The 13526-nt window shown below is 42.8% G+C and overlaps 1 protein-coding gene across 1 annotated transcript in view; it reads left to right on the forward strand.

The window, feature by feature from the left end:
* The window catches only part of ltbp1 (latent transforming growth factor beta binding protein 1), a 155220-nt gene that overhangs the window by 112425 nt on the left and 29269 nt on the right, over window positions 1-13526 (forward strand). Inside the window, exons 12-14 of the mRNA XM_083987817.1 lie at window positions 4765-4938; window positions 9498-9520; window positions 9980-10082. Of these exons, the coding sequence (XP_083843943.1) occupies window positions 4765-4938; window positions 9498-9520; window positions 9980-10082 (300 nt within the window). The remainder of the gene's footprint in view (window positions 1-4764; window positions 4939-9497; window positions 9521-9979; window positions 10083-13526) is intronic.

The following is a 13526-nucleotide window of genomic DNA, read 5'->3' on the forward strand; positions in this document are numbered from 1 at the left end:
TACACAATCCAACAACTCCAAAACACTCTGGTGGACAAGTTGTGACCTGCACATTCACCACGCTATGAGATAATAACGGAACGTTATGAGAGTTGTTTTCGAGGCAAATGCACAGACTGCTTGCCGAAAAACTGCACCAGACAGGAACGCACATCAGCGGTTTTGCATGAATTTACTTTCAGAGTGACACCTCTGACCACACTGTAATAAACTGAACCAGACACTGAATTTTCCTCATAAAAATCAGTTTCAAAGCATTTCAATCAGGATAGACCATTTACGACAAGAGAGCCAGGTTTGAGGATGAAGATGAAATTGCATTTATTGTGCACAAAATAGACTTTGGCGCTTAGACCACGGGTGTAGACCAGCTGAGTAAACTGATCTGGGGATGAGAAGCTGCATCTGAAGTAGTTATATCCCCCCGGGCCTAGACACTGGTGGTGGTAGGGGAGCTTGAAGTCGCCTGACGAGGGAACTCCTCGGTTGAAGATCCAGATTAAGACAGTCTGTATCTTGATGGAGGTGGTGCCGGGGTGGAGGTGGGCTGAGAGTTTTGCAGGAATGACGGCTGGATGACAGGAGAGAGAGAACTTTTAAATTTGACGCTAATGACTGATTGGTGGAAGGGAAAGAGGATGGCAGACTGTGATTGGCTGAATTATGAGAATGAGGGTGGAGCGAGAGAATAGCGGGAAAACAGGGAAAGGGCTTTGAGGCGTGCTTAAAGAGATAGTCTTCCTGTCTGAACTTTCGCTAAGCTTCATTTCCCATAATAACATAAATTAGTTAGATGTCCTTATTGTAAATCTGTGGCGGTGCCTTGGATTGACCTCGTGATTGGCTCCTCCTTCCTCCTGCTGACACTTCACAGAATCCTCAAACCCAAAGTGTCAGCCCTCAGATATGAGAGTTGCAGGTGTACTGGTCATTTGTCGTCATGGTTACAGTAATTAACATAACAACATCACATAAGCTGACCGTCTCCGTACAGTACTCCACCATTACTACGACTAAAAGTCACAGAACAACACAGGGCAACTGCAGGTTGTGATGGATGCTCACACAGAGGAAGGTCGGTGTCTCACAGTTGCACAGAACATATTGTGTCTTTGTGCGTTGATGAAAAGAAGCCAAACTTTCCATTATGAAAGAGCATGTAGTCTGGGAACAAGCATGAGCCTGAACTCTGTGCACCACTAACACAGTCTCTCCAGATACTCCAGGTTCGGTGTTTTGCCAGTTCCCAGAGATCTGCCAGCACTAAAGTAGGTCATTATGACTGTAAGAGCCGGAGTCGCTGCTCAGTTCATTCACCTCACTGATCGGACATTCACAGCGGTGCCAGCTGTTTTCAGATACGGACCCGAGCCGGTTCCTGTGTAATCACAACATTGTTTTGCCGCTCGTCCAAAAGACAGGACGTTGTGTCTAATGCAAATACTTTTCTGTTAGTTTCATTCTTCCCTTTCACAAGCATCCGCTGTGCCAGAAAGCACTGAGGCAGCGCTCGACTTAGTCATCGCTCTGAGTCAAACTGAAGCTCCCACCAACGAAGGCCTGAACCCAGCCTGAAACCCGAGGAACACGGTTTATAGACACTTCACACTTAATCCACTTTTTTTTTGAAGTAGTAAAGTGCATGTAGTCACATTATTACACCTTCTATTGAGCCCACTCTGATTTTATACTCTTCACTGCAACAGGAATTATGTTTAATTTCCAGAGAAAATCCAGTAAATCTGTCCTCAGGACCCCACAGCGCCCTGGAGCATGACCTGCCCCAAGACATGGCACTCTCAAATTACAGATCAAAAACACATTCAACCTCCGAAATATGTCAAACTTAGCAAAAAAGACTGAGCGTAAAACTGAGAGTAAAAGTTTTTCGATTAACTTAAAGGGGAACTATGCAACTCTGGTCACTTTTTTCTCTGTGGAGCGCCCCCTACAGTTTCGTTGTGCACATAACAGCTAGCCCTCCTCCCTCCCCCTGTGGCCATGAGCATTTGTTTTCAATGAAGCTGGTGAGAAGGCAATCAACGGAGCGATGTCTACCGAGTTGGTTAGCGTTAGCAAGAGATTATGGATTACCGGGTGTGTTTGTGTCGTAGTGCTGTAAAGAAGTCCATGTTTCTCCCAGACCAATTCTGGGACACCAGGTCGGAGGCTCTGATCTTACAAGGTTGGTTTTCGGCCAGGAGACGCTAGGTGGAAGGCAGAGAGCCTCCAGTTTCCCTGTAGCAAGTTATTTAACCATCATAATTATTCCGAAGCTGTTTAATTAAGGTCTAAATCTTGCATAGTTCCTCTTTAAAGGGACAACGAGGAGTTTCTATTTGGTTATAAAAAAGTCTCACGTTAATGTGGATGAATCTCCGCTACCCACACTTGTTAATGGGCCCATTTTCGATAAATATATCGTTTTGTCTCTATCGTTATTTTGTTATTATTAGTGGTGGCGGAAATGCTGGGCGAGCCGACCAGCGTTTCTTTACTTTCGGTTTCGTGGCGAGTCATGAGAATAACGTCAACGAATCACCGTTTATGGTCGGAACTACGATGGTATGTGATCGTCTTCAAACCTCTGACTTTAATTCTTGATGAATGAATGTCTGTCTTGCGCCGGTCAAAGAATTTCACGGTGCGCTGAGGTAAATGTAGTGTGAAAACGCTTTGCTTTTCCAAAACTCCTCGTTGTCCCTTTAAGTGGAACATGCGACATTACAGGCTGGTTCTGGTTCTGTGATGTGCAGGTGTCAGATCTGAGTAACAGACAGAGGAGAAACAGGAATACTGGAGTTAGCCAATGTAACAGAGCAGAGCAGCGAAGCTTGGGTGATATCCAGAATTTCATACCCAGATACAGTCCAGTCCAGTCCAAATATTGCTATAATATTTTCACAATGATGCCAGTAAACAGCAGTTAAAATACTGTAATAGTGCAGATGACATTGTTGAGTCTGTACTCACATTTTCTATGATCTGCTGGTTTGGCAACCTCAGTCTAGCTAATAAAAACAGACTAAGTAGTATCATTAATTAAACAACGCCGAAAGATCGTCGGCACTGACCTTGATGATCTAGGTCAGATCCATCAAGTCAGGTGTCTTCAGAGGGCAAAGGCCAAACTGGCAGATCCTGATCATCCTCTGAACAAGGAGTTCAGACTGTCTTTTTCTAGGAAGGCCAGGTCCAACAGATACTTGAGATCATTCGTCCCATTAGCTGTAGCTGACGATTTGGTGTTACCTGTAGGTAATACTTTTTATGATGTATCTCGTATTGCTATGTATTAATTATATGATGTATTTCTATTTGTTTATTATTACTTTATGTGTTCTACCTGGTGTGTTTATTGTGCCAGCTGCTGCTGTACACTGAATTGCCCCTTGGGGATATTAAAACTCATCAATCAATCAAAGATGTAATTGTCAAAACCAAGTTACAGTATGCAGCCAGCAAAACAGTGAGATGAGATGAGGGTCAGACAGGACAGAAAAACAAAACAAATGCATATGGTGGGAAACATCACCACTCAGCCCAAAGCTGGGTTGGATTTGTGAATGGGACATTTATAGTGTTTTTAGAGAAGACATCACTGACCAACAGCTTCAGACATCAGAGGATGTTCACTGACAGCTGGACTTACTGTGTAGTTCTTATACAGAAATGCACAGTGATAAGCCACACTCATTATAGACACTGAACCATCTCCAGTCATTTCAGGTTCAGCAGCAGCATACAGTAGGTCTGAGGGGGTTCACAATAAGAAAGAAAGAAAAAAGAATAATCCTGTCATTTAAATTTTTTTTTTTACAGGTTTTCTCCTTTAAAATACATTAGACATATTTTCTTTTACAGTGTTTGCCATATGTCAGACAATATTTATCTTTTGAGTAGTTTGAAAACTGTTAGAGCTAATTCATAGATGTGACTTCATGTCTCCACGGGAACGGATGGTTTTATTGTATTTAGTCATTCTTCAGTTTAGATATTATTCTCTCTGTTTATTCAGAGGTCGTGATCTCATCAATGCCTGTGCTTCATCACTGTTGTGTTTTGTTGGTCAAACTGACAGTTGTATAAACAGACTTAAGAGTGAACAGTAGAGAAAGTTGCAGCACTGTCTGTGTAGCTGAAAGTTCTGCTGTGATGTCATGGTCAGTGTGAAATGTTGATGCTAATGGAGCCAAGACTGTGTCTCCATCTGACTCTGTTTATCAGGAGGTGAGATCAACAGAGTTAAAACGCTCAGATTAATTCTGCTCCATGAGCACGAACGCTGTGTCTCATCTCACAAAAACTGCCTTTATTAACACGTGTGAGGTGTATAAAATGAAAATATAGGTTTAGGGGTGGGAGAAAAAAAATCGATTTTTTTTTACAATTTTTAAATCTATTTCTTTTTTCAAAAATCGATTTTATTTTTTTTGAATTTTTTTAAATATTGTACAATGTGCATTTGTTAGCCTTTTTTACATACAGAGAGTACAGGTTTTGAAAAGGGTTTTGGTTCACTTTATAATGGAGTATGTTCATTTATAGGCTCCTACAGTATTTGTGTGCAGATAAATGTTAAAAATGCAGACTAAAAATCGAGAGAATCGGCAATATCGTAGAATCACAATTAAAATCGAATCGCCATCCAAAAAAACGTAGAAGAATCGAATCGGGAGAAAAGCATATCGTCCCAGCCCTAATAGGTTTTCTGTGCTTTAACTCTTCACTGAAATGCACTTCTTGTTTTTCTCTGTTATGTAGCAAAGTTTAAAGAGATCTGTCCTGGTGGAATGGGCTACACCGTTCTACCTAACCCACCTGTCCATAAGCCAATCACCGTTTACCAGGAGCCCTCCTACCTGCCCCCGCCCCAGCCGCTGCCCACACCTGAGCGACCAGTGGAGGCTTTTGGGCAACCAGAAGTGAACATACCAGGTGAGCTTCCGCCTGGACCGGGACCAGTGCATGTTTCTCCCGTTCGGCTCGATGTCTCATGATGTGTAACGTGGTGAAAAGTGTTGCTGAGCTGCGATGGAGACGCGGTCGGTCCAGCAGCCAGAGGAGCGTCCTCCAGCTTCTCCTGGGTATCTCAGGGAAGTCCTGGAGTAGCTGGGAAACGTAGATCCCCCTGTGTCTCTGTCAGACTTGAACATTTATAAAGGAAAGCTGCCAGGACACGGAACAGTTACCAGACTACGTCAACTGGGTCAGCCCAGTGTGAAGGACTGTATCACAGCAGCAAGTACTCCTCTGTCTGTTTCCATCACTACTCCATGTAGCAGCCGTATTATAATAATCAGGGCTCTGTATTTTTGTCTTCAGTCTAAACTATATGTAAGATTTTCCTCACAGTATTTGAAAGGTTCAAACTTAAAGGGATAGTTCAACATTGGCAAATTGGCCCATTGCCATAATCCCTATAGTCATAGCAGTAGGTTTGTTACCTATAATTGTCGGTGCAAGCTGTTTTTAGAACGGTAGAGCAGAGCCGCAAGCTGCTCAGCTAACGCAACGGAGGCTAATGGTATTTCTACGTTTCCCTCATCAAACTCATCAAATACACAATCCAACAACTCCAAAACGCTCTTGTGGACAAGTTGTGATCTGCACATTCACCACGCTATGAGATAATAAGATAATAACGGAACATTACGTGACAGAGTTGTTTTAGAGAAAAATGCAGGGACTGCTTGCCGAAAAACTGCCCCTGACGGGAACACACATCAGCGGTTTTACATGAATTTACCTTGAAAACAACTCTGTCTCGTCTTCCGTTATTATCTCATAGCGTGGTGAATGTACAGGTCACAACTTGTCCACCAGAGAATTTTGAAGTTATTGGATTGTGTATTTGATGAGTTTGATGAGGGAAACCAAGAAATCCCATGAGCCTCCGTAGCATAGCTCTGAGCAGCTCTGCTCCAGTTAAAGATAACAAACCTACTCCTAAAACTATAGGGATAATGCATTGGGCCAATTTGCCAAAATGTTGAACTATCCCTTTAAATATCCTGTTAGGCCTGCTCTTGATCATGTTTTAATTAATTGGTTAGTAGTCTACGAAACGACAGAATTAGCTTTGTTTTCAACGTTCTCTGTCCGACCACCAGAACCCACAGATACAGTATTTATCCTCCAGTTATGTATTGATTTCTCAATATTTATTGATATATTAAACAACACATAGAAATTAGTGCAAAGAAGGAACACAAAAAGACTGGCGATGCAAACTACGATGATACAAACTCCAGTAATCGAAACCAAACTAATCCTAACCAAAGCAACCTAAACCAAAGAAATCCCCAAATCTAAACTTATCCAACCCAAAACTCAAGACAAGTCACAGGAGGCAGAGAAAAGATACAGAAAACTCAACATAAACTGTCTAATGATGGAGGACAGACCATTGTCCTGCGACAGTGGATGGAGCCAGGCCGGTGTTCCTGGTCACGATGAAGCAACATCAACTTCAAAGAGCAGCAGAAAACTCCTGTGTAAAACAGTGTTAAAGGGATAGTTCACCCAAAATTGAAATTTCTCATTATTTACTCACCCTCATGTCGACTAAGGGCTGGGAGAAGTTTCAGAGTCCTCCGTGGCTTCTCTGAGTTACAGGGGGTCTCGACGTAGCAGTGCATGTCCATATAACGGTTGCAAATGGATACTAACTGTCTTCATAACAAAAAGACACACCAAAAAACATCCAAATACCTCCATGCTGCTCGTATGTAATGTCCGTCTTGCATTGAAGCCCCGAAATGCGAAATTGTCCCGAAAAAAATTAAATAAGTCTATATTTCAAGCTTGTTTTGTAGCGGAAGCTTCTCGAAGCTCCTCTTCCCGGTTCGTCAAATTTGGACGAACTGGGAAGAGGAGCTTCCACTACAAACAAGCTTGAAATATAGACTTATTTAATTTTTTCGGGGGCTTCAATACAAGACGGACATTACATACGAGCAGCATGGAGGTATTTGGATGTTTTTTGGTGTGTCTTTTTGTTACGAAGACAGTTGGTATCCATTTGCAACCATTATATGGACATGCACTGCTACGCCGAGACCCCCTGTAACTCAGAGAAGCCACGGAGGACTCTGAAACTTCTCCCAGCCCTTAGTCGACATTAGGGTGAGTAGATAATGAAATTTCAATTTTGGGTGAACTAGCCCTTTAAACATGAAGCTAACCCAGTCATTTCTCCTCAGCTGTACGATCTGTCAGACTGTGGAGTGACACAGCTGTCAGAGAAAGCAGTGTCTTTGAACGGCTGCATTGAGCCAGTGCAGAAGGAGACATGTGTAACATGTCTTTCTATAATGAATGAATCTTAGTTGAAGTGTGGTTCTCATTAATCACAGTGTCAGAGTCACAGTCAGAAACGAACCCGGTCACACTCTGTGTAAATCACAGCTCCGAGGGTCAGAGCAGAGATCCTGTTTGATCCTCCGTCATGTGATCAGGACCCAGGTCCTAAAGAAACATCTGTCCGCTGACATTTGTTTGCAGAGGACAAGGATTAAAGTGCTTTGGCTCACTTCACATTCCCTTCAAACAGCCCAGCCCACAGCCCTTCAAAATAGGGAGGGAGGAGGAGGAGGGGTAGTGGCCCTGGCTGAGGGAGGGAGAGGAGCTTCACCTTCCTCTTATTATTCAGGACATGCTTGGCAGACATCAAGGGGAAGGAGAACGTTTGCAGCATCTAAGCCAAAGCCAGAGCCGAGTCCAAATGACTGCTGAGCTTCTCTGGAGCAGAGCAGAGCAGAGTTTTCCAGGCCTGAAAAACACAATCTGACAGAAATCCACCACCCAGACCCTGCGTAGATTAGTGTCTGGATACAGGCAGAAGGTAATGTGGCGCCTGGCGGCCGCACAGACTGCCACTGAGACCCAGCAGAGAGCTGCTCAGGGTGAGAGGAAGAGGAGGATTTTCTTTTCCTTTTTCTTTTTTTTTTTATAAATCCTCGGTGTTGATGTATTTCAGACTTAAGAATGTTTATGACCTTTTCACAACATGGAACATGGGCCTGTGAGCGATTACAGGGCATTTAGCGAGAGCTATTTATGCAGTAAAGGTGTTTCACATGGCTGAGATTAATGACATATGAGCATTTCTTTTGTGTTTAATCCACTGATCATGGAGGGCACGGCTTCTGTGGGATTACAGAATCATTATTTTATGATTTTGCAAGACGTTCCTCTGAGCCGACTCAAAACACGCCGGTGAGCCAGAGACTGTACTGGCTGACATGTTCATTACGAAAAGCACAGGCAGTGAAGTTTATTATTACTGTTCTGCTTCCTCCAGCGCTCACCAGAGCACCAAGTTTGTGGGTGAAATAAATGCATTGTTTCCACAGTTTAGCTAATGTTTGCTGCAAACCGCTGCATCCAGATGTTTCAGGCGGCGTTGATACAATGGATCTATTTATTCATGAGACGTTTTTATAGAAGAGCTAGTGGAGCTGGGCTGAGAACCAGAGACTAACTAACATGTCGGGGTTTGTTCAGTAATAACAGCAATAACAAGAAGAAGAGAACATCCGCAGGAAGAAAACACAATGGCAGTTTTCTGGAAGAGCAGATCAACAATGTCAATAACCAGGGCTGTTGTATAAGGGAGAAAGGTGATGATAATTCTAGGGGCCCAGCGCCCAGTAGGGCCCACAAAAAACCCCAGTAGTCTAATCTTTATGACTGAATTATTCTGCATAAGACCCTGACTAATACTTATAGTAATGTTGCATTAGCATCAAAACAAAGTAGGCTAAATAAAAAATGATAATTTAGAAAAAAAAAAGTGGAAAAGTCGGGGGGAAGGGGCCCACTTTAGTATTCTTTCAGGGGGCCCAGAATTCCTAGCAACGGCCCTGCTAATAACCCTAAGCATTTTAAGCAGTATATTTGGCCCAAAATGCTTTACAATAAAAAAATATATATATGTAAATGTGAATAAGAACAAATCAACAAAAAACAAATAAACTGAAGAAATCGGTTTTGAGCTGAAAACACTTCTAAAAAAAACATATAGTAAAGTACAACTGTGGTTTGATTACACACAGCAGTGTCAAAGCCTGTGTTCAGAAACCAAGCCTTTAAACCAGCCATCAGGACTTCTGTAACTTTGTGATGTCACAACAAAGTGGCCAGCACTCTCAGCTGTGCCCAAAGCTCCGCCCACCTGGATCCAGCCTCGCCGGATTCGGTTTCTCTGAGTTTCTACCTGAAATCTGCTCTGTTTTTATTGGATCCATCAGAAAACAGTCAAAACACAGACCTGTTGTTGCTAGAGCTCCAGAGAGAAGCCCGAGAGAGGAGGAGGAAAAACGGCACCGAGGTGGTTTTTAGTTCTGAAAAAAAAAAAACACAAAATATATCTTCTTACGGATCGACCCAGAAAACTATGGGACCTGCTCGTCATGTCCAGCACATTGAAGCTTTGATGTCCACTGTATCATGTCACAAACTTCCACTTTTGTTTCTGTGTTTCCCTTGGTCAGTAGCAACAGCTGCACCAGATCAGGTAGGTTGGTGCTTTCCCAGAGCTGAACTGCAGCAGCATGCTCAGACACACCGCTGCCAGCCACTGGAGGCTGCACTGCACAGCACATTTGCATGAAGTCAGCAACTGCTGCATGACAGCGGCCGGTCAGCACAGAGCAGTGAACCGCTGTGTACACCTTTATAATGTGTATATGTACACGTAAGTACCAAAACCCAGACTGAAACCCTGGCCCGGGGTCCAAACTGGACCGGGACAGGCGGCCTTTGCTTCCCGCTGGCTTTGCTCGCTGAGCCGTCCGCTCTTGCTCTGTTATTAAATTTCAGCCAGTCGCAACGCTAATCTGCTTCTCGGCACAACGTCTGTGTTATTGCATGTCGGATGCATTGTGCAAAAGCTTCAGTGATCACTGTGGGACTGAAACATACAGTGCTGTGTTGACCTTTTTTTTTGCTGTTACTGTGTGTCTTGTCGTTGAAGGAGCTGCTAGTTCCCGTGTTTAGCAATAGGCCAGTAGTTGAACCTATCCTGCCCCAGCTGTCTCCGGGTGTGTCCACTGTCAAGATCGAGGCAGCCTACCCAGGTGTCTGTTTCTCTACCCTTTACACTCTGAAGAACAGTTTAGACTATCAGTCTCAGCTGATTTTTCATCATCATCCTTATCATCATCATCATCATCATCATCATCAATTTAAGCCACAAGTTTAAAACCTTAAAGGGATAGTTCAACATTTTGGCAAATTGGCCCATTGCCATAATCCCTATAGTTTCCCTATCCCTATAGTTTTTTTTCATTATCTTTAATTGTCGGTGTGAACTGTTTTTAGAACGGCGGAGCAGAGCTGTGAGCTGCTCAGAGCTACGCTACGGATACGAATGGGATTTCTTGGTTTCCCTCATCAAACTCATCAAATACACAATCCAACAACTCCAGAATGCTCTCATGGACAAGTTGTGACTTGTACACATTCACCACGCTATGAGATAATAACAGAACGTTACCAGACAGAGTTGTTTTAGAGGGAAATGCAGAGACCGCTTGCCCCAAACAGGAACGCGCATCAGCGGTTTTGCATGAATTTACCTCGAAAACAACTCTGTCTCGTAACGTTCCTTTATTATCTCATAGCGTGGTGAATGTGCAGGTCACAACTTGTCCACCAGAGCGTTTTGGAGTTGTTGGATTGTGTATTTGTTGAGTTTGATGAGGGAAACCAAGAAATCCCATTAACCTCTGTAGCATAGCTCTGAACAGCTCACGGCTCTGCTCCACCGTTCTAAAAACTGCTTGCACCAACAATTAAAGGTAACAAACCTACTGCTATGACTATAGGGATTTTTCAAAATGTTGAATTGTCCCTTTAAACAGTACAGAGGACATGTGCACACGAAACAACCACACATATAAGTGCAATGTAATATTCAGCTTGTACTGAAACCTTGAGGTAATATAGGAAGTAGGAAAGGAACTGCGTGACATTGTGCTCTAGTGTGAGTTCAGTGTGAATTGCACGGATGCACGTAGTTGTGCAACAGTTGTGAGTTGAGTCTCCCAGCCTGAGGACACAAGCTGGGGGTATCTGACTTTTTGTATTCATTGGATCCTGTGCAGCCTCCTCAACTGATGTCACTGAAACCAGAGTGCTGCTCTGGGTGGTTTTATGACGTCATTCCTCTTTAATAGTTAACAAGAACTTTGCTCTTGTGAGAAGAGCAGAACACAGCTGCTGTGGACATCAGCTGTATCCAGGATGGATGTGCTTCAGGTCCTGTCATGCTGATTCACCTGCTTTAGTTAAAGATTCTCACTCTACTCTCAACGTTGCTTTAATCTAGATGACGATGGTGATGTTACTTTACATCTGAGTTAAGAATAAAGGCCTTTTCACATCGGGGACGTATTTTTCGTACAAATAATTCAAATTTTACCACTTTTTTTTTTTTTTTTTTTTTGAGAAATGTTTAACACTTTTTTTTTTTTTTTTTTTTTTTTAGAAATTTTACCACTGTTTTCTAGATTTTTTTTTTTAATTGAGAAAATTTTAAACTTTTTTTTATCTATTTATTTATTTTTACTTTTTTTCATTTTTTGAGAATTTTTACCACTTTTTTCTGGAAATGTTTAAACGTTTTTGGAGAAGTTCCCGCACACATGGCCAACTTGCAGAATTTATTGCATTGCAACGTTTCGGTGCTAGACCCTTTTCAAGCAGTTTTTTCCAGAAATGTCTCTACAATATTTCCAAAAAATTCACACCATTGGCCCTAAATTGAACATAAAATGACAAAAAAGTAACATTTTTAAAGGGATAGTTCATCCAAAATTGAAATTGCACTCATTATCTACTCACCCTCATGTCGACTAAGGGCTGGGAGAAGTTTCAGAGTCCTCCGTGGCTTCTCTGAGTTACAGGGGGTCTCGGCGTAGCAGTGCATGTCCATATAACGGTTGCAAATGGATACCAACTGTCTTCGTAACAAAAAGACACACCAAAAAACATCCAAATACCTCCATGCTGCTCGTATGTAATGTCCGTCTTGTATTGAAGCCCCGAAATGCGAAATTGTCCCGAAAAAAATTAAATAAGTCTATTTTTCAAGCTTGTTTTGTAGCGGAAGCTCCTCTTCCCAGTTCGCCCAAATTTGGACAAACTTCAAATTTGGACGTATAAAACATATATAAATATAGACTTTTTTCGGGACAGTTTCGCATTTCGGGGCTTCAATACAAGACGGACATTACATACGAGCAGCATGGAGGTATTTGGATGTTTTTTGGTGTGTCTTTTTGTTAAGAAGACAGTTGGTATCCATTTGCAACCGTTATATGGACATGCACTGCTACGCCGAGACCCCCTGTAACTCAGAGAAGCCACGGAGGACTCTGAAACTTCTCCCAGCCCTTAGTCCACATGAGGGTGAGTAGATAATGAGTGCAATTTCAATCTTGGGTGAACTATCGCTTTAAGTCTCAGAATAATTATTTGTGTAAATGTTGTCCAATGGGCGTCCGTGGTGTAATTTGTGTCAATTTAGGGGTCCTTGATGTAAAAAAGTTTGAGAACCACGATTACGCAACACGAATGACAATCAACATGTCCCGCAGCTGCCGCCCTCACACCAAACATCCAGTGTGTTTGGAGCCTTAGAATTGTCGACATCTGCTGGCTGCAGGCCACGTGTTCTTGGTAGCCGTAGCCTGGGATGTTCCCAGGACACTTCCACTATTACATCCCCTACTCTCTGGACATTGTTATTGTTACTCTTCTCGTTCACATTGTTGTTCCCTCTGACCTCATCGCTTGCATGTTTTCAGACTGAGTCATTTTGTCTCATCACTGCTGGAGCCAGAGGACGGAGACACTGATTTGCCCGTCAGCTTGGTTGTCCAACACTTGAATACAGAGGACCGTACCTCAGCGGTCACTGTGTCTGCCTGATTGCCAGAGCGTTTAGTGTCTTTATGTGAATGGTTCAGATTGATTTTGGTGACCCGTGACTTTTTCAAACGGCACGGCCATTTAGAAAAGGATGAGACAATGGCATCATGAGCCAGACAGAACAAACAAGCTGTGCTGTAAGACTTTTATTCAGAGATGCTAGATTTGTATGTATGGAGATCTTAACATGGTTGTCATGGCGAGAGAGGAAATTTAAAACACTTTATGGATTCAGTCCAATCTCCACAGATTGACTGTTAAACTCCATGTAGGTTTTCCTCTTGGGTTTGAATTGTTACCACCAGATTAAATCCAGATGTGTTGAAACTGACAGCTGGATATGGAGACTCCACCTGTCCAGATGTCACGTAGGATTCTTTGTTTGGACAGCACCTATGTTGGAGCAGAGTGGTTGTCAGTATAATGATTTTCTCTTCCTCCTCTGTACTTAAATGTGTGAGGGAGCTGCCTCTGAACTCCAGAGCTCCACAGTTTGTGCCGAAACATGAGATTAGATCATCATATCTTATATGATTAGAGATGCTTAGCTCTTTCTGGTCAAAGTAAAATATACATAGTGTGGTCTG

Source organism: Trachurus trachurus (genome assembly GCF_905171665.1).
Source record: "Trachurus trachurus genome assembly, chromosome: 15".
Taxonomy (NCBI): domain Eukaryota; kingdom Metazoa; phylum Chordata; class Actinopteri; order Carangiformes; family Carangidae; genus Trachurus; species Trachurus trachurus.